The 21,475-nt window shown below is 38.0% G+C and overlaps 2 protein-coding genes across 5 annotated transcripts; one reads left to right on the top strand and one right to left on the bottom strand.

Annotated features, from left to right (window-relative positions):
* Window positions 1-330: 330 nt before the first annotated feature.
* Window positions 331-3,235, bottom strand: LOC135465459 (phospholipid scramblase 2-like). The gene is made up of 5 exons (XM_064742699.1): window positions 3,061-3,235; window positions 2,649-2,726; window positions 1,917-1,993; window positions 1,271-1,401; window positions 331-400 (listed from the first exon to the last, which is right to left on the bottom strand). Exons 1-5 carry the CDS (start codon window positions 3,233-3,235, stop codon window positions 331-333), a joined length of 531 nt encoding a protein of 176 aa, XP_064598769.1.
* Window positions 3,236-9,159: 5,924 nt separating this feature from the next.
* On the top strand, window positions 9,160-18,673 carry LOC135465608 (COP9 signalosome complex subunit 7b-like). 4 transcript variants are annotated; one of them, XM_064742882.1, is made up of 10 exons: window positions 9,162-9,242; window positions 10,615-10,658; window positions 11,065-11,223; window positions 11,743-11,818; window positions 12,110-12,198; window positions 12,881-12,940; window positions 13,333-13,475; window positions 14,611-14,716; window positions 16,322-16,449; window positions 17,089-18,673. In XM_064742882.1, exons 3-10 carry the CDS (start codon window positions 11,068-11,070, stop codon window positions 17,117-17,119), a joined length of 789 nt encoding a protein of 262 aa, XP_064598952.1. In that variant the 5' UTR covers window positions 9,162-9,242; window positions 10,615-10,658; window positions 11,065-11,067; the 3' UTR covers window positions 17,120-18,673. The 4 variants fall into 4 exon arrangements, with proteins under 4 accessions (XP_064598951.1, XP_064598952.1, XP_064598955.1 ...); XM_064742881.1 differs by lacking the exon at window positions 10,615-10,658 and having other exon boundaries at window positions 9,160-9,242; XM_064742885.1 differs by lacking the exon at window positions 10,615-10,658 and having other exon boundaries at window positions 9,170-9,242; window positions 11,068-11,223.
* The last annotated feature ends 2,802 nt before the right edge of the window (window positions 18,674-21,475 follow it).

Genomic DNA, 21,475 nt, shown 5'->3' with positions numbered 1-21,475 from the left:
CCGAGGTCACTGGGGTCACGATCATGAGGCAGGATGTGAAAAAATATCTTCGTTTTTAACAACACTTTATACAATAGCATTCTCTTTATCAAAAGTATACAAAACATGTCTCTAACTATCATCTGAAACAACTTCATATAAGAATTCAGATTAAATACCAGTGATGACGCTCAACCTGTACAAGCCTACATGCGAGGCAAGGCTGGAAAGGTCAAGTCTGTCTAGTGGTGGCAGTGACGAAAAGTGAGCGTACAGAGCGGCAGAAAGCAACGTAAGGATTATGGGACTACATGTGGTAGGGGTAATGATATAGGCTCAGTATCGTCTAGTTCAAGCACTCCGACTGTGCGTGGAGGAATATTTGGATGTGTCGTATATGACGTATTGTGGATTGGTCCGTCTGATAAAGAAGGAATATAGTCATTAAACTAAAAACAGAAAAAACGGGAGTATCCACATACTAAGCTATATTATCTTCCCTAATATTTGAACATTTATCAGTGTCTGTGTATATGTATGCAGATGTGCTTTTCTACCTCTCTGTGGATTGGTCGGGCTGTCTGCTTCATTAATTCCTTCTCTGCATATGATGTCCTGCCTGAATGATTCATTGTCTGTGTGGTATTTTGTGGAACTGACTGTGTGTCAAAACAGTACTTTCTCTGTGTGATGTTCTGTCTGACTGACTGTCTGTCTGATTCATTGTCTGTGTGGTATTTTGTGAAACTGACTGTTTGTCAAAACAGTACTTTCTCTGTGTGATGTTCTGTCTGACTGACTGTTTGTCTGTCTGATTTATTGTCTGTGTGCTATTTTGTGAAACTGACTGTTTGTCAAAACAATACTTTCTCTGTGTTATGTCCTTTCTGACTGACTGTCTGTCAGTCTGATTCATTGTCTGTGTGGTTTTTGTAAAACTGACTGTTTGTCAAAACAGTACTTTGTGTTATGCTCTGTCTGACTGAATGACTGTCTGTCTGTCTGATTCATTGTCTGTGTGGTATTTTGTGAAACTGACTGTTTGTCAAAACAGTACCTTCTCTGTACGATGTTTTGATCTTCTGACAGTCTTTTCTTTCTCATACTCTCTCTGACACCGAGTTTCTGATGTTCTATTGGACACCGTACCTTTACTTCTAAATGACTCCTTGGCCGGGTCAAGCTCTTACAGAATGTCTGTGTGTCTATTTGTGTGTCGGTTTGGGTAATCACATACCTAACTAAATATCTGCCTGTATGCGTGTCTGCTTGGTTTACCAAATGCACTTACTCTTGTCTCATATAACCAATCTGTATCGCCACAGGAGCCTCTATCTCGATGTAATTGGAGCAACCTTTGCAGCAAGCAAAGCAACTACTCCCTCCACAACACACAAACTTCTTCTTCAGTCGTATAATTTCCTACAAAGGTAGATAACCACGTTATGACACTGTATGTATGATGTGTACATGTTACGTGCGAAGAGTTGAGGAGAGATGTCTATTTCTTCCAGGCAAATGACAAGCCCTATAATGATTTAAAGGTATAACTAGTTTTTATTTTCGTACTTAAGTAATAGAGTATAAACCTATTTATTGTGAAAAGCCGAAAACAAATTGAGATCATACTTGTGTGTATATTTATATAACGTGTTTACACACACTGCTTGTAACGAGTGGACATGCATCATAGGATTAAACTGGTCCAGACGTTTTGTGTCAGTTGCCAATATTTAATATCCTATTAGGTCATACAGGCAAAGATTTTGCATCATTAATACGTGAGATTATTTTATTGGAACTACACCTGGTAAACTTGTGTGTTGTGCATTTTGTTTGTTTTATAACATGGTATCTGTCATACCCTAGCGATAGAAGGAAATCGCACCAGGTCTTCTTCACTTTCCAGATAATTCTCTCTATACATAGAAACTTACCATTCCGAGTTTATCTCGAATGTGCATAGTAAACTGCCTGTACGATCCACAGCATTGCCTCTGTGTGGCTTTTGATTCTGTCCCAAACACAAAACAAATGCGATATCATTTAATATATGAACGAATTATTTGTAGTATATACATGTGTGAATTAAACCATCTTCTTTCGTAATTTTGGAATCAATGACTTGGGTGTATAATGACCTTTTGAATGGTCTACATGCACCTATAAAATAAATTGTTTAATCTTTATTAATGATTTTACTTGTTTGAGGCTCAAGGTTCATTTGTAAGACACACGAATATCATAGCTGCTTTTCTTTTACATGCTCATATTCATGAAGCAGGCGGACAATTTGTTTACATTTGACTAGTGGCCTTTTTAAGCAGTCTGCAGCTAAAATAGGTTTTGCCTGGCTATATACCGAAGACACAATTCAAGGGAAACCATAGGTTTCATATGCAAATCACAACAACCTGTTGCTTCATTGTTTGGCGGAATATGTATTAGGCCTATGAAATCGTTCCTGTGCTATGTTCCCATATGCATATATGTACACATTGCATATCCATCGCTGTTTTTGGGCGACATTTCCAAACACCTGTTATTTTTTTGAACCAAACTAAAGATGTATGAAAAAAAAATTCCACATACATCATATTACGTGCGTTATGTTATTCCTGTGAGACACAGGATCTGTGTTAAGTGCCCCTGTACTTGTAGATGGTTACCTTCTTGGGCATAGTAGACCTGTTCCCCCGCAGAATTGCAGATCCGGTAGGTATTCTCTATCTCCTGTGAGCTCAAACCTGCAGACATAGTGTTTAACGCCATACACAAGACGTTTCTACTTATATACTTATATATGCTTCCTTATGTTTACATTCTGTCCATTAATGTCTATGAAACAGGACATGAATTTAGTCAGCTTTAGTTATTTTACAAAATATTTTAATATGATTTTTGAGTAGCCTTCATATTCTAGTTGTATACCTTAAAAAAAAAAAACACATCACATCTCAACACGCGTGTAATATGTAAAAAAAATTTGTAAATAAAACCATGCCCAAGTTCAAACTTAATATGATTTTCTAACAACAGACGACAAAATTAATCCGTCACGTGATCTGTTTAGAGCCTCACTTTCAATCAGTTTGACCTCTTGGCGAATGATAAGCTCGGAGAGGTCAGTCAGGTACTCGAGTCCCAGTGAATCCTCCAAACTGTCCGGCTTGGTCATCCAGCCAATCTGGGGTTCTACAACTCCTGTTCGTTTTGAGAGAAAAACAAAACCCCCAGCAAAATGAGTTTGCGCCATGAGATCTCCAAACCAGTTGGTGTTTGTGCTGAAACTTGTTCTTAATTTATGTATTTGCCTAGTGTTTTAAAAAAACCATGCGCACATTCAAACTTACATGATTTTTTTACAACAGACGATCTGGGGATTCTACATCAGCAGCCCCCCCCCCCCCCCCCAAAAAAAAAGCAAAACAAAAAAAAAAAAACAAATAAGAACAAACTTGAGTTTGCGCCAAAGCAGATAATGTTTGTGTGAAATTATTGTCCGTGTCAAAATGAAACTCAAAATGGAAACGGTACAGAGTTTGGGAAAATGACAAGAAATTTCAGTAAAGTTAGCATAGCTACTATCACTGCTACTATACTATGCCGACAGTCCACACTCTTGTCATAATAAAATATGTGATTTTTAATAAAACGTCCTAAACCTCTAGTTAATATGGCCATGAAATGATTACCCATATTCCATGAAATGATTACCCATATTCCATGAAATGATTACCCCTACTCCATGAAACTCTCCCAATGGCTCTTAAAGAATTCTCAGGAAAAAGCCAAAAATCTACTTTAATAACTGTGCACAGTTCCATGTGGAATTTATTACTGTTAGATACATGTATAGATTGGTTTTATTTCTTTAAGTTATGTTTATAACAACGTGCTCAAGAACTTTTTTAATAACATAACTACAGTTATGATTGTGGGAGGAGAAAACAAGCCCTTGGCAAAACTGACAAACCCCCTGACTTAAACCCACAGTCGAAACAGCGAACGTTGATTCAAGCATTCAACGTCATTGGTCAATTAAGGACCTGAGGGTAGCTAGCTCTTTACCAACCCGAGATAGCGAGGACGCGATATTTACCCACCCGACATAGCGAGGACGCGATATTTACCCACCCGAGATAGCGAGGACATGATATTTACCCACACAAGACAGCGAGGACGCGATATTCTAACACACCCATGTATCTTTTAACACGGTTATAGACAGTACAATGTTGCGAAATCTGCAATTGGGGCAATTTGCGCCAGTACCGGAAATCTCCATTAATTAGTTCTTCTGGCAATAGCAAACTGACAAATGACACATATTTACTGACACCTAGATATATGCCTTAGTCGACAAAAACGTAGTAACTGGGGCTTCAAAAATACCATAGGCCCCTATTTCTATAACCAGATTGAAATGTATTGTAACTGAGGTCTTAGAGAGGTCATAAGTCTGTAGCCAAGTTGAACTTTTTCCACCATTTTCTTATTTTTGGTTTCGTCGGAGAGCTTTACATAAGTGAAAAGGTGAATAGTTGTTGACTCGTATAATTTAAGTGGAGACACTTAATGAGAGTGTGTATATATATATATATATATATATATATATATATATATATATATATATATATATATATATATATATATATATATATTCTAAAAGAAATTGTTTGGCTAATTGGTTCTAGCCTCGTATATAGTGAGCGTGTTGTCATGCATAACGCTTGACAATGCATGCTTATAGGGCGCCCATACTCATAACATATACACATGCCAACAGTTATATCGTTAGGGCTGTCCATGACTTTGTGCCACTTAATGCTGTCCTTTATAACTTTCCATACTTTTCACAACATGCGGCGCCATTGTTGTGGTACTTTCAGCTGAATCACAAGGGTTCGGTCAGCGCACCGTAAAGCGTTGTTGGGACACACATAATATATAAGTGTACTCTTGTGGACATCTGGGCACTTACCCTTGGGCTGCTCTATCACTGGGCTCACGGACATCACTATATCTTCTCCCCTGTCACAGGTAAAATTCGCCCTCTTACAACACCTGTACTAAAACAACCAGGGCACACACACTGTTTATTTCACGAAGGCCTATGCGTATAGTTGCCATTCCCAACGACATTTATACACTTAGTACCTCATATATTTCGTATTTTGCAATGGCTGTTAGAGGACAAAAATGAAAAGCACACAAAGCTTTATTAAATACGCCTGTACATGCATTTAAAAATCATGGTATATATTAAAATATCAAGTATACATTCCCAGTTTTAAGATGAGTGCCGGCCGTAAGTGGTCGTAAATGTCTGTCAGCATCCTGCGGATGGTCGTGGGTTTCCCCCGGGCTCTGCCCGGCTTCCTCCTGCCATAATACTGGCCGCCGTTGTATAAGTGAAATATTCTTGAGTACGGCGTACAGCCATCAAGTAAATAAATAAATTAACGAAAGTGTTATCGCATTGTTCAGTCATTAAACGTGTGAAACAGCGCTGTGTAAAGCGGTGCATATACTTGCATGTAAACTATTGGTTGTTTTGAAGGTTTTAGACGTGTTTATTTGTTTACTTGTGGAATATCTGCCAAACTGACGGCAATATTTTTGTTGCTTAAGCTGATTTGCGCTATAAACCTTGAACTGATACCATTTTCATATTTTAACTAGCACAGCGTCATGCGTGTTACATATGTGTGTACAACGCTCATCAAATAAGATAAGAAATCGTCTCTTTGGTATGCAGTGAATACAAAGTTCCATATGCCTTGCAAATTGATGGAAAGAAACTGATAATTTCTTTCCCACATTCTGTAGGACTGTATCTACATGTATAAATTATATATCCATGCAAAATATGTCCCCTGTGTGCTAAACATACGGACATTTATATATATATATATATATATATATATATATATATATATATATATATATATATATATATATATATATATATATATATATATATTTATAATATAAATATATATATTAATAAACGATGCAAAGCATTAGGACAGACATTCAAGTCTAGCGTCGTTATACAGGGTGGTATCAACAGGGATAAGTCTGGTTTGTGCCACAGAACTTTTAACATGAATATATCTTCATATACATCAGATTCCGGGGTATTCCCAGAATTTTTTGGTTGTTAACATGTGAAGTGTCACAATTTGTGATTTAGATGTGTATATGTGTACATGTATATAACTGTAACATACCAGATGTGAAGAACTTGCCACAGGTCTTCTCCTGGAGTGGTAGATTGCGAACCGTACTACATCATCCCCGCAAGTCCCGCTTTCAAACTCTGGTAAAACAATAGCATGTCTTCCAAAGTGTAACTATCACACAGTCCTAGCTAGAACTGGCGTTCACACCCACCGTATGTAAGTTCATAAAGTACATGGACCAAGTTTCTGTGAACATACACTGAATGTTGACTTGGGAACTACAGGTTTGCAGAATTGTATTCACCTAAGCTATAAATAATGCAGGGATTTACATGTAGGTCTGTCCTTCACACCGTGAAATACTTAAAGGTTTAACACACGTGTGAATAACAATAGCTTTAATACCTGCACAGGGAGGTCAACCAAAGAAAGGTGAAGGATCTGTGTTAACACGTTCAGACACCTCAAGGCTGTAACGGTTAAATCGCATAGTTGCATTCTGACAAAGTACTTGTGAAAGTTTTTGTACTAAATGTCAAGAGGTTAATTGTCCAGCTATTATATCGCAATCCTTTAACCTTCAAAGGGTGTTAGCTTTCTTGGCGTCTTAGAAATCATTATTATTAACGCAAGCAATAGTCAAACACTGTATATCGGAGCTATAGCCATAGCGTTTTGGAGAAGTGCGCGAAACTTGGTATAGGCCTATTTAAAAAGCTTATTCAGTAGTTGGATATGAGTTTTTGATACTATTAAAGGTAATGAAACATTCTGAACATCAAAGTCGACAACATACTGATACACTTATGAATTTAATATAGGTCTATTTATCTACCCTGCAATTGTATGAGCACGATATTTAATTAAATGCCTACTGCTGAATCAAGTTTAGAGGATATTTAGGCATGTAGCAAGAGCCATGCTGGTTTCTATATGGTGACGTACTTCACATGTGTGTCGTCACTACATGTATACCTGTTGCCATGGGTACTACCTCAGGAACGTTACAACTGGCCTACGTAAATTCAGTAATTTATGAACCTTTAACAAAACTGATATGTATAAAATTAAAGAACTAGGCTAAACATAACGACGAAAATAGTGTCCATGAATCTTAAATTACTCTAGCATATGTTTATAAGCCTCACGATGAGCGGCGTATACACCTACATGTAGGATAGGACTGGCCGCCTACACTTAATGCTTCATATGACATAACTAAATTGCTTAAACCACTTTAAAAGTTGGGAAACCGGAGGAAAGAATATAAAACTGTCATTGTTGCCTTTTCCCGGAAAGGTCTCCTAAATAGGTGTCTGTGAAGACAGTTTCTAAGTGGTTTATGGTTTATGGTTTATTAATATTCAGAGCAAACAGGCCAGGAGCCCACTTACAGGTCTCATAACAGGGATACATACAGAGTAACAGAAGCCTATAATACACATATGTAAAGCTAGGTAAATATAAAATACAATTTTTGTACAAAGATAGTGTAAACACAGGTAAACATATGATATAACTCTTGATACAGAAAGGTTATAAGCCTACTTGTAAACACAGGTGAATATATAAAAACTATTCTTGTTGAAATTTCATAAAAACTAAGAATTGTAAGCCGTTATAATCAGAAGTTAAGATCATGAAATTTGTTAATCACAGAAAACCGATAAAAAAGAATCGAGTGAACTGACTTTCTAAAAGATTGCTGTGAAGAAAAAATTTCTGTGGAATGATTAGAACCCAGGTCATTATAGGAATTCATGGCTCGAGGGAAAAAAGAATGTTTTCGAGCGTTAATTCTAGTTGACGCACGCAGGAAAGTTACCGTTTGTTGTAAGGCCCGAGCAGGAATATCGAAGTTGACCTGGTGTGCTAGGTAAGGCGAGTCAACGATAGAGTGAACACATTTGTGTAAGAACTTTAAATCTGCAGCTCTGCGGCGATCAGATAGTGGCAGCTGAAATTGTTTACACATACCACTGTATTTTTCAAAGGAATAAGTGTCATTAGTTTTAAAACATAAATATTTGATGAACGTTCTTTGAACGGACCCTAACTTGTCTGAGAGATATTTTTGGGTGGGGGACCATATAATTGACCCATACTCCAAGTTAGAGCAAAATAAAGATCTGTACAGAGATATAAGTGACTGAACACCAGGTTGTTAAACGTGCAAGGTCATCCTGTAATAGCTCACATTCTTGCGCGGAACGCACTTGTCTGTAAAGTTTACTGTCATCTGCATACAGTGACAATTTAGAGTGCCGTACACAAGAAGACATGTCGTTTACATATAAAATAAGCAGTAGCGGACCAATCAAAGACCCTTGCGTTATCCCGGATAATACCGGCTTCCGTGAAGATTCTGCGCTCTGTAGGACAACTCGTTGCGAACGGCCTTCGAGATAGGAGCAAAGCCATTTGAGCAGTGGGCGTTGGAAGCCATAATGCTTCAGTTTATGTATCAGCATATCATGAGAGACGCTGTCGAAAGCTTTACAGAGGCCTAGGTACACAGCATCGGTCTACAGTTTTGCGTCAAAAGCTTTAGTGATACCATCAGCATAACAGGCTAGGTTGGTAACTGTGTCACGGTTACGAAAAAATCCATGTAGATTTAAGGCTATTTTTTTTTTCGAACATGTTGAACAGAGTTTCATGTACAGCCTTTTCTAAAATTTTACTGAAGAGTGGTAGCAAAGATATAGGGCGGTAATTAGTAACGTCAGCCTTTATTGAAAATTGGAATCACGTTAGCTCTCTTAAAATCTGTTGAGAAGCACCCATTTTGAAGAGATGCACTGAAAATTAAGCTTAGGGGAACGGCCAGTTCCTCTGCACATTCTTTCAAAAGTAGACCTGAAATATTGTCGTATCCACAGGACTTGTGGACCTAGTAGGCCTACTCTATAGGCCTGCTCATCCATGCGGAGAACAAATTTGGTTAGAAAGGGGGAGGTAACTCTAGAAACCACTGGAGGCGCTGTCAGATGCTGAAAGTAAAACAACTTCAACCAGTATTGCGACGATTCGGTGACGTTTTCTGGGATATTTCACAAGTTCTGGTAATTACAGGTACATATAGTTTTCTATGTCACGCATGTGTGAACGAGAATGTGTGAAAAGAATCGACGTTTTGTGCTGAACTCCTGTCTTTATCAGACCTGTCGTTGTTGTTGTTTCGCATTTTACATTCATTAGCATCGCAGGTATTAACTAAGTGGATCGCCATTGATTATGCCTTGCAATACCCTATGCCTTGACCTTACAGAAAGTGAATATTGGAAACACTGGACCGTTTGATACGAGAAGAATGTGTTGGGTTCATCATTGTCAAAATTAGTCCGTCCAAACGTGCTATTTTAAAATTCTGACATTCACCGTAACGCTGAAACTGTCGGAATTTTAAAATAGCACATTAAGTCTAAACACTGACCTGAATGGACTATGTCAAAATGTATATGTCAAAATTGGCGCTGTGTGCTTTATTTCGAATCCAGCTCAGACGGGTTTCCTCTTTGGTCCTATGTGGGAAGGTATGTTCCTGCAGATGGTCGTGAGTCTCCTCTGCGCTCTGCCCTGTTTCCTACAATCATAGTGTTGGCCACTGTTGTATAAGTGTAATATTCTTGAGTAACAAATGCTTGAGAAGCAATGTTTTGAGTGCCATAGCAGTATGCTAGTAGTGCAACAGTGAACTCAATACCGGTACTTGAAGAGGTCTAAGCTATGTGTACTTGATGAAGTGTCCAGTATGTTTGCTTGGTGTCCGAGATGAGTACCGGTACTTGATGAGGTGTCAGGTATGATTACTTAATGAGGTGTCAAGCATGTGTACTTGGTTAGGCTTCAGGTATGCGTACTTATGAGGCTTCAGGTTTGTGGACTTCATGAGGCATCAGGTATGGGCTCTTGCTTAGGTTCTGGTATTCGTACTTAATAAATTGTAACTGTATTTAACATGGTGAATCTTTCCTGGGCTGTTCTCAATCATGAGTGACAACCCAGACAGAGAAATGGTAGAGGTATGCTCAAAGTCATTGATATGACCCAGTTCTTATCTTACCCTGGACCTTTTGAAACTGCTTGATAAATGGCAGACAGTCTTTACCACCGATCAGTCCATTGCCACCATTCTGTGGTGAATCTGTAACATGTTACTATTTTGTTCTCCAGAGTGTGATGTTGGAAACAAAATGTGATTAAAATGGGAACAGACTTGTACATGTACATGTACTGTAAATCTTCAGCCTTTACAACTTCTAATCCAGTGTTTTTCACTGCAATTATGTCTATAAAGTTTTCATGAAAATAATTGTAAATTGATTTGTCTGCTAAAAATGATTTCTTTGTTATTGTTTCATGAAAAAATTCAAGATTTTAAAACTGCAGATTATTTCTCTACACCCCGTAATTCTCTCAGAATGTTGCATGACATTGGTTTCAGAGGCAGTTGAAAAGATTAGAGTACATCTGGTACTTGTCAAGAAGGTATGTTTGCACTATCAACAGAGATGGACAACTGCAGTATAGTGATTTATTTATTTATTTATTTATTTATTTGATTGGTGTTTTACGCCATACTCAAGAATATTTCATATATAAAACGGCGACCAGCATTATGGTGGGAGGAAACCGGGCAGAGCCCAGAGGAACGTATGACCATCCACAGGTTGCTGACAGACCTTCCCACGTACGGTCAGAGAGGAAGCCAGCCAGGAAGCGACTGCATTGGTGAAAGGCTCCTGGGTCACTACGCTGCGCAATCGCGCTAACCAAGTGAGCCTTGGAGGCCCTCTGCAGTATAGTGATACACTATCAGTCATTCCATGAGTATGTTATGCAAATTATCTAAACAAATTTTTGCCCTATTTAAGTGGGGTTTTTTTCCCTGCAGAAGATGACAGAGAAAACAACTTGTAACCCCTTGGAGCAGTTTGTGCTGCTAGCCAAATCAGCTAAAGGTGCTGCTGCTTCCACCTTAATATCCCAGGCCCTGGATGCCCCTGGGGTATACGTGTTTGGAGAGTTGCTTGACATGCCTAATATACAAGAGGTATGTTCAGCAATTATAAACTCATTAACTGTCACTAATTAAGAGTAAATTATATTAGGATTTCCTCAAGATTTTACTGCTATACTGGATGTATAACGTTACATTACTTTTCAAATCTCACTGACACATTTATCATTCAATTCAACTCATTAATTTTACCTGATATTCAGTGAGTGTTAATACCTAAAATGGGCATTTTTCACCCACATAAAACAGGCATGTACTTAGATATTTGATTATTGTACCATATAAACTCCACGTTCAATATTTTTCATTGAACTTTCAATTTATGATAAATTCTTTAGCACATGTTGATAATCGCATTATGATAAGTAACTTGAGTCAAGTCATCAGACGTACATTAAATTGTGGAAAAGCTTCAGGTATATTAATGAAATCTTGTGGTGAAGTGTTTTGGAAAAGTCTGTTCAAGGTTTTACAGACAGTTTGGAATCTACTGAACATTTTGATAAAGGTTAAGATTTGGGAAATGTCCATGAAGTATTTCTTTCCTTTCAGCTGGAATCAGGGCCTCATGCCTCCTACTTCAAGCTGTTGAATATCTTTGCTTATGGAACTTACCATGACTACAAAGGTAAGTGAGGTGTATATCTGTATGGGACTGGCCGTGACTACAATGATAAGTCTGTAGCATTTCTCTGCTTATGGGTCTTTCTGTATTTCACATCTGTTAGAGGTGATAGTTTCTGTTTATGGAGCTACAAAATTGTCATAAAAAGTATCAATGTCAGTCATATTACTAACTTTCTTAACTAAATGTGTACACGTTATTACAAGTATCCAGTTTATAGTATTATGGTTCAGGTGTTTTGATTAATGTACAGATTTGCTAGAAGTTGTTCGTTAATATATTTTCAATTTGCAGAAAATAAAGCCAACCTTCCCGAGTTGACTCCTGCACAAGTAACAAAATTGCGACACCTCACCATTGTCACGTTGGCTACGAAAACAAAAGTAAGGCAGGAAGAAGACAGTTTTCTTCCCCATATTTTTTTTACAATATCTTATTTGACTGCCATAGTGATAGTACATGTGGCACATGATAAACATGCAGTGATGCTAAATTGTTCATTACAAGGGGAGACTACTGATGCAGAATGATAAACGTGTCACTTGGTATTTGCTTTGCAGCTATCTCCCCATGGTTGCCGCTCCAGATTGAAAATACCACCACAACATTTTGGTAATTCTGTGATTGTTGTGAAATGGCACATTTTAGAACTCTACCCTCTTTACAGGTCACAATTTAAAGAATATTGCTGTGTGGATCTACTTCCATTATTGAGTTAAAGTGATAATTTTTGAAACTGTCAGGGCAGTGTGTTACTTCAGGCAGTCTTGTATCATTCACCCATAAACCTGGCCACTGTTGTATAAGTGAAATACTTTTGAGCAGGCTATAAGTTCAAGTCCAGCTCATCCTCTCTGGCGGTAAGTGGGAAGGTCAGCAACCTGCGGATGGTTGTGGGTTTCCCCCGGGCTCTGCCCATTTTCCACCCACCATAATGCTGGCCGCCGTCGTATAAGTGAAATATTGTTGAGTACGGCATAAAACACCAATCAAATAAATAAATTAATTTGAGCAGGCTGTTAAACATAAATTAGGTCAGTAGGTGTTGTTGATTTCTCATCACAGCGCATTCCATACTCTGTGTTACTGAAAGATTTGGAAGTAGAGAACCTACGAAAACTAGAGGTAAGAAGCAAATTTATTCATTTTGTCATAATTCGTGGGGTATACGTATTCTTTTTTTCTTTCTGAAATAGTTCATTTATTATTCATTCATATGACTAGATGTTTTAAAATAAGCAAATTTTGTGGAGGGCATTAAGCTAAGGATGAAGTTAACTGGAGATCAGTTGTCTACCACTAACAACACTAACATGTCAAATATGTGAAAACACTGGAAAGTTCAGTGTTTTCACTCCACACATGAATCTGACAGCTATAATATATGCGAGAAATTATGCGACTAACCCTAAAACAAGCAAATGAGTAAGGAAAAATAGCTATTAATGTATATTAACATGTCATATATTGCTGTTACTGTGTCTTGCAAATTAATTATGTGTGTTCCTGAATTGCAGGACCTCATCATTGAATCCATCTATGCTGATGTTATTCTGGGAAAATTAGATCAGAAAAATCAGTTGTTAGAGATCGATTACGCTATAGGTCGAGACATTCGACCTGAGCAGGTGTCTGAAATCATCAACGTCCTTCAGGATTGGTGAGATACATGTCTCCTACATGTATACTCAATGAAAATATAAACGCACAAGCAATTTTATATTGTTTTCTCTCAGAATTAAAAAAAAATTAGTGTAAGTATTCATTATCAATTATTGCTTCAATTTCCCACCAGATTTTTCACATTTGAGGGCAGATAATCCAGGACCTATGGCAATGTGAAAACAGAGTGGTCGGTGATCACAGTTCACGATTTTCGTGATGCTAACAGTGGATGTACTTGGTCCTGAGTGCTGTGAAATGTGATTACTGACCACGCTGTGTTTGTGTTCACGCTGGTGGAAATTGAAGCCGCAATTGTACCGTACATGTTGAGTTAACATGTTATTTAATATTGAGAGAAAACAGTAAAAAATTGCTTCATGCATTTATTTTTTTGTTGAGTATACTTGTTAGTTATAAATGAATAGTTTTTATTTGTATTTTTATTTCTTTGATCCATCATGGCTCCAATTTGTTGCTCACTCTTCGTTATCATCTCAGCTAATGGACCTTTTCAGCATTTAAGGGCTTGTTAAGTGAAATAAATTTACCCTTTATCAGAAACGGTTGTCAGCTTTGAAACTGAAATTATTATGGTGTGCTTCCATGGACATGTGATAATATTTACTGTTAATTCTTCCAAGGATATACATTAATAATCCTTTTTCTCCTAGTTTTAACGCATTGGACGAGGATTTATTGTTAGGTGGATTGACTGGTGACTCGAATCACGTGTCATCACATCAGTCATGGGAACACTAATGATTCCATCAAGTAATCGCAAGAAGCAACGTAAATGCAATCGCATGTCTGTGTAAATGTACCCTTAGACAAACAGTTACCATTGTAACATTTCACATCTGCTAGTGTTCCTGTCCTGGCATCATGAAGCTATCTTAGACTTAAGCGAAAATTTTAACCCTTCATTTTGGTATGTTCTTTTCCAGTGTTTTTGATAAGAATTGTTGTTCAGTAACTTACCCAGAATTTACCTTGTCAGGAAACATTTTGATCTAAGTCTAAGATCACTTTGTGATCCTGGGGCCTGGTCTATACAGTAATTACAGTTAATTTAGAGATGTAATATTATCTGCCCAATTTCCAATTGTAACTATGGATATGTTGGATTGTAGGTGTGCAGGCTGTGAGGGTGTACTGAAGGGTGTAGAGAACCAGATACAGAAAGCTAACCAGTGTAAGGAGAATAACAATAAAATCAAGGCTCAGACAGAACAGGAGGTAAGCATAACAATCATTGACATCATACTGTGTGAGTCTGAGAAAAAGAATCCACCGTCCAATGTGTCCAGAGAGATGCTTCTTGCTTTTCAACCAGATCTCTGATAGTCAGTGTAGCATGGCTTTCAAACTTACAGTGTCCTTTGATTGAAGTAGGCGTGGCAGATGTCGCGGTTCACCAGCCTACCACCAATCACCTGAAAGTCTTCCCATTTCCATTTCCAAGTTCAAACAGTCATAACAGGTCTCAAATATAGTTTCATCGAGGGTCCAGTTTCCAACGTGAACATGTATCAATGATTTCTGAACTGCAGTTGTTGTAACAAATAAATGTAGGCCTATGAGGGTCATTGCGATTCATTCCTCATGAGGAAGAGCTGAAATAATTGATTCTAGAATGTTATGACAAGTCGTAATTCTGGACAGTCGACATGTACAGACATATACTTGTACAGACATATACTTGTACAGACATATACTTGTACAGACATATACTTGTACTGTTATATGTAACTACAACAGTGTCTCTACCTGTAGGTCGTTTTAGGCCTATACATGTATGCACCAATTTTCTCAATCTCCTTCACTTAATCCAGGTGTGTTGCTGTGGACCCAAAATAGTAAAGTGTTGAGTATTTTTCAGAAAATGTGTACTGCGGTAGGCTTACCCAATACTCCCTCTCTTGGAAAAGTAGGGAGTACCAAACTGCCTCAGAAAACTATCTCTGTCAATGGTTGGCCCCTTGTGTTACTGCTCAATAGTTGATCTTCCTAATTGCGTGAACACCAACAAACTTATTACACAAAGTTTTTCTTGGTCTGTTGGTCAGAATTTATCTGTTAGATTGTGGAATGAGCTGTTAATTGAGTTTGCTATATGTGATGAATCCTGAAAAGATGGGAAAGATGGGGAAAAGAGATTGACAGATTGTACATTTATTTTATGTGTCCTTGCCATATTTGTACTTTTGAGATACAACCAGACAGTGTAATGACCAAAACATGTATTGTATTACGATATGTTGCCTAGATCTGTTGCCACATACGGCGGTGGTGCAAATAATGAAGATTTTCATACTCAGACTAACGGAACAAATAGAAATGGTCACGACTTAGTTGCAAAAAAAATTTTGGCAAAATGTCTTAAATCTTACAGTATATCATACTATGACGTTGTGATGTAATGCATTCTCTTTAAGGCCATGTCATAATAAGGTGGGGTCAGGTTCTCCATTACAGACAGAGTCACTAATAGGCTCTTTGTGGGTGGAGAAGACCAGTGAGTTGTACTAGACAACAATTTGTCGTTAGTTACGAGAAAAATAAGAATTGAATAGCAATAGACCCATTTCACAGCCCTTGGGCTCTAGTTGGTTCATCAACTTCAACTCCAGCTCCAGCAGAATACCTTCCCATGTTCCAAGCAAACCTCAAAGCATCTTTCTAAAATCAAAAGAAAAGGAAAAATGGACCAGGTAGTCACGGACGAAATTTATGGTCATGTAGGGTAATTACACCTTGAATACTTGATCTACAGCATGATGTATCAGTATTGGGTTATTTGAACCATCTGTAATTTTCTTTGTTTGTGTTGTTGTTACACAGGTATCAAATATTAAAAAGACCCTGAAGAGCACTCAGCAACAGGACATTGATGAACACATGGCTGTAGACAGTAGAGAGATGCCATCACAGCCAGAGAAAGCTACAAAGAAAACCTCCAAAACAAAAGGGTAGGGATACCATCATATCTGTATTATATGTCTCTTATTTCACTGTGACATACAATAGGGGACTTGCTGGTGCTATCATATCTCACTGTTACAGTAGATATATTCTATCTGCCATATTTAGAAGATCTTCATTTTGCATACCTAACAGCTTGATTTTTGTGACCTTTGTGAACTGTACTGTTACCGGCTGTTGTAATAAAGCAAGTAGAGAAATGCTCCAAGTTCTTTCCAGTGTCCATTGGAGGTTGAAATTCACATATTTACTTACATTTACGCTATACATTCCTCAACCTTTTGGCATATGAAAGAAAAACTTTCCTTCCAATTTGTACACATTTTAAATATGATTTTGGAGACAAAATGACATGAGTTGGATTGTCCAATTTCACGGCTTTGCAAAAAGTGTAATTTTATCAATCTACACAACATAATACCTTCAGAATATGCTTGAAAACACACACTGGAAAGATGTGAATAGGTTGAAGAATTAAAGTATATAAGATTAAAAGATTTCCCATGAAAATTTTGTTTGGTAAGAACGATGCTAAAATGTATACTGGCTGGTAAACAAATTTGATAACTTAAGTGTTGGGGTTAAAATCTGTTGACTAACAGTTCACTGCGCTCTCTTTTTTTCAGTCTGCGTGGAAGCGCAAAGCCGTGGAAATGATTTTTTAGCGTGAATATAAAGTGAAAACTGGAGACATGGACATACTGATGATTCAGAACTTTTGTACTACTGCTTTTTCTCAGTAAACAAGGATTAAGATCAACACAGAGCAGTAATAATTACACTGATCTGCTTTGTCAAGCTGTCAACTAAGAAGTGTTTGTTTTCCAAATGACTGTGCACCAAGTGGCGCAGTTAGCCAAAGTGGTGCGGTTAGCCAAAATGGTACGGTTAAGATGGGCTATGTGCTACACCACACATTTAGAAATTTGATAACCCCCCCCTAACCATTACCACCACCACCCTTGGACTGATGGCGTGGTGTGCTTTACTTCTTTATACAGTATATATGCGCATGTTAACGCTATCGTTGAACATTTTTTTGTTGGGCTTAATCCGACCTCATCAGACGTTAGGGTTGGCGGTATGGCGGTAATTTATTTTTTTTCTTTATTCTGGCTGATGTATAAAACAAGGATTTTAAAGAAATTAACATGGAGAGAAAATTAAAATAAAAAAGAAATCTCATTAATAGTCCAAGAAAAACTTTGGAATAAAACCTTTCCTTTTTTGTTTTTGTGTCAGGTTATGTGTATCAGGTTTGAATGCCCTATAAACATACTGGTGGCATCCTACTATTTTCGGTGCTGAAACCTACAAATTCCTAGTAGAATATTATCCCATGATATAAGACAAAGCTCAAACCACCTTTCTAAAATAAATAGCATTTTAAGAATCAGGAAAAATGGGCAAGTTGGTCATGCGTGAAATTTATGGTCCTATAGGGCACATATACATGTAGTTACATTGAGTGAAGGAAAATAGAGAATTGAAGGTTTTCCTCTGAAACTATGCAGAGATGCATGAACGCGGCATGGTTGGTGAAAAATTTGGAGGACACATTTGTGACCGAGTTAATATTGAAGCCCGATTTGTAATGAAGCATTTTGTTTTGAAGGAGGTTTGTACGTGTAAATGTACGTGTGAATGTAGATGTCAATGGAAGCACACATCTACCGATACATATCTGTAATGTTGATATGTTAATTGAAGATTGCGAATCAAGTGTAAGGTTGTCACCTGGTCACTCATCTACTCCAAAAATTTGGCACGAAAATCATGAAAAATAAAGCAAATATGTTTTGTATAAAGCAAAATTACCCTTTATAGGGATATTAATATGTTACGAGATAGACTTACAAGTCTGTTCTCGTTCCAGTACGAGAATTCACAGAGAAAAAAGCAGGATTTTGCAGAAGAGGAACAGTGTCCCAGAAATTTTGTTTTTATTTTGGAATTGATAAAAAGACCTGCATTTTTTTTTCAAGTACACGGATCTGAAGATAGCCGAAGTAGAAGGAGTATTTATGGAGGAGATTCCAGACAAATGTCCAGTCTTGTGTACATCTTGTATTTGTTATGTCTTGTTACCGTGATTATTAGAAAGCTTTCTCTTGTTCATTTAAAAGCTGGAATGCATTCCTTTCTTGAGTGTATTTTGTATTTGTATATTAACTTGTATATACTTGAATAACCAGACAAACCTGATCAAAAAAAAAGAAAAAAAAATTTTTTTTGTTGAATATTTATTTGATTGGGGTTTGCATTCAACATTATTTTGGTCGTATCATGACAGTGTCTAGCGGGGTATTGTATAGGTAGCATGGTCAGATTCAGTGCCGACGGATTTACTTAGTGCTACTTCACTGGATGGCCATGCCAGAGCCACCAGACATGATGCAGCACCCAGTCACATCATATGGACACCTCGTCAACCAGGGGCCTGTTTCACAATGCACACGTACGCACGCTGTGGGCACGTAGGTACATATACCATGGTGACTTTATACCTACAGTACTAGTTCTCATGGAAGTTGCGTGCTCACTGCACTGGGAATGCCTTTTGAGTGAAATGGGCCCCTGGACTTGGTCCACTCTTCTTATGCTGAATGCCAAGTAAAGTGTTAGCAAGACTTGATTTGGAATATAACTCAGGATCTTCCACATGTACGAACCTGGACAGTCAACCCACTAAATATAGCTGATATTAAGTTAAATATCACGTGAGGTATTACTACTAAATTTATTTATTTATTTGATTGGTGTTTTACGCCGTACTCAAGAATATTTCACTTATACGACGGCGGCCAGCATTATGGTGGGTGAAAACTGGGCAGAGCCCGGGGGAAACCCATGACCATCCGCAGGTTGCTGCTAGACCTTCCCACTTACGAGAGGAAGCCAGCAAGAGCTGGACTTGAACTCACAGCGACCGCATTGGTGAGAGACTTCTAGGTCATCACGCTGCGCTGGCGCGCTAACCGACTGAGCTACTACTAAATCAAGAAGTGTCCAGTTTATTAGCTAGAAATTTCTACGAGAGATTTATAGTTGGAGGAAGAGGCGCAGTCTGTCAGATACAAGTACCTGACAGACCGGAGGAGAAAGTTACTTTTGTCTGTATTATATATATATATATATATATATATATATATATATATATATATATCGGGTGTGCATAAAAATGGGCCATCTTGGGACCAAAATCAAAATAGAGCCCAAAAAGCATGTTCTGGACATTTCAAAATGAAGTTCTACCTTGTTTTACTTGAAAAGGTGATCAATTGGTCCTCCATCTTCTCGGTGGACAGCGCGCAAACGTTTCTTCCATGAACTGATTGAGTCCCGAATCTCCTTAAGAGTAATTTTTTCCAGCAGTCCTTGATGCGTGCTTTTAGTTCATCCTCTGAATTTTTCCGTGCAACCCTCATGACACCTGACAGGTGATGCAATGCGGGTTACCGGAACGTGCTTTATATATATATATATATATTGCAGGCAAACTTACTCATACATGTACTGCTCAGTCGGTTAGTGCGCTAGCGCAGCGTAATGACCCAGAAGCCTCTCACCAATGCGGTCGCTGTGAGTTCAAGACCAGCTCATGCTGCCTTCCTCTCCGGCCGTACGTGGGAAGGTCTGTCAGCAACCTGCGGATGGTTGTGGGTTTCCCCCGGGCTCTGCCCGGTTTCCACCCACCATAATGCTGGCCGCCGTCGTATAAGTGAAATATTCTTGAGTACAGCGTAAAACACCAATCAAAAAAAAAAAAAAAAAAAAATCATACATGTACTTTGGCATTATACAAGATGAAAACATACAACATCATGAAAACATTTGATTTAATACATGGAGTGCCAGAGCATGATTTTTAATTAAGAAAGGCAAGACGCATCAAAAACTCGGGAGTTGAAAGGTGCGTCCATTATGTGAGTGAGTGCTTGGAGTTTAACGCTGTACTTAACGCTGTGTTGGCTTCACTGAGACGCCCTACCGAAGGCAAGTAAGTCGCCCCGCCCGAGCCAGTATACTGATTACTGGTCAGTCAGTCGTTACACCATCCATTCACGCTGAACGCCAAGAGAGGAAGCTACAACTTCCTCTCTTAAGGTCTTAGGTGTGATCCTACCAGGATTGACAGAAAAAAGGGACGCCTCTACGAAGTCATCGGGCCGTTGGCCATTATGTTAACCTTTACATTGGTGACCACACATCCAACAACGTGGAGATATCTTTTAACATTACAATTTATTCGATCTTTGCCTTTATGTCTTCACTTATCTCTTGTTCAGTTTGAAGTCAGTGGACTTTCTTTGAGTGAAATAACCTTTTGTGTAAAACCAAACGTCTGGAATCTTAAGATCAGATGTAGTCAACAGCACATGGTCATGAAGTATGTAGACTTCCCTTTATCATTATGACCTGCACATTATTAAAGCCTTGTCGTAAGTGAAAAGTGTTAGCAGTCATATAAGTGAAATATTTTTCAGTAAGGCATAAAACACCAATCAAATAAATAAATCTGTTGCAACCCTGTACATATAGCTTTCTAGTCAATTACCAAATGCAGATAGTTTTCTCTGGCTTCCTTCATTCCTTAAACAGAAATTTTTCTGAAATATTCATGTACAACAGAGATAAAATAGAAGTTATTCTTTTTAACCACTACGTCTTGCAGAAGACAAGGACCCACATTCACGACCCTTCGTAAATCATTCTTTGTAACTTTTATGGCTCTATGACCAGAGCAACGTCTCTTACGAAAAAAAAGTTACGAGAAATATAACCCACAAAGTTCTGTGAAAGGGGCCCAGGATCACAAAGCAATCTTTACACTAAAGACAAAATTATAATCATTGATTCTTCGTTATTTTAGCTGAACTTTGTCATAGAATAATTTACTTTAACTTTTGTCTGTGATTGCTTCTTGGTTATTGGGGCCAGAAGTCATTACACACACCAGAAATTATCCCAAGAGCATTACAATAAACAATTTACAAACACCGAAGTGTCTTC

Source organism: Liolophura sinensis, chromosome 5 (genome assembly GCF_032854445.1).
Source record: "Liolophura sinensis isolate JHLJ2023 chromosome 5, CUHK_Ljap_v2, whole genome shotgun sequence".
Lineage (NCBI taxonomy): Eukaryota > Metazoa > Mollusca > Polyplacophora > Chitonida > Chitonidae > Liolophura > Liolophura sinensis.
Note: the sequence above shows the minus strand (reverse complement) of the source record. Positions and strands in the feature narration are given on the sequence as shown.

What these genes read in the sequence shown, in the direction of transcription:
- LOC135465608 (XM_064742881.1), top strand. Translation starts at nt 11,068, where the DNA reads ATGACAGAGAAAACAACTTGTAACCCCTTGGAGCAGTTTGTGCTGCTA. An exon ending in CGTTGGCTACGAAAACAAAA is followed by an intron (nt 12,199 to 12,880) that starts GTAAGGCAGGAA and finishes TTCTCATCACAG; the next exon opens with CGCATTCCATACTCTGTGTT. An exon ending in AAAACCTCCAAAACAAAAGG is followed by an intron (nt 16,450 to 17,088) that starts GTAGGGATACCA and finishes TCTTTTTTTCAG; the next exon opens with TCTGCGTGGAAGCGCAAAGC.
- LOC135465459 (XM_064742699.1), bottom strand. Translation starts at nt 3,235, where the DNA reads ATGGCGCAAACTCATTTTGCTGGGGGTTTTGTTTTTCTCTCAAAACGA. An exon ending in GGTCTACTATGCCCAAGAAG is followed by an intron (nt 1,994 to 2,648) that starts GTAACCATCTAC and finishes TGTTTGGGACAG; the next exon opens with AATCAAAAGCCACACAGAGG. An exon ending in ATTGGTTATATGAGACAAGA is followed by an intron (nt 401 to 1,270) that starts GTAAGTGCATTT and finishes CTTCTTTATCAG; the next exon opens with ACGGACCAATCCACAATACG.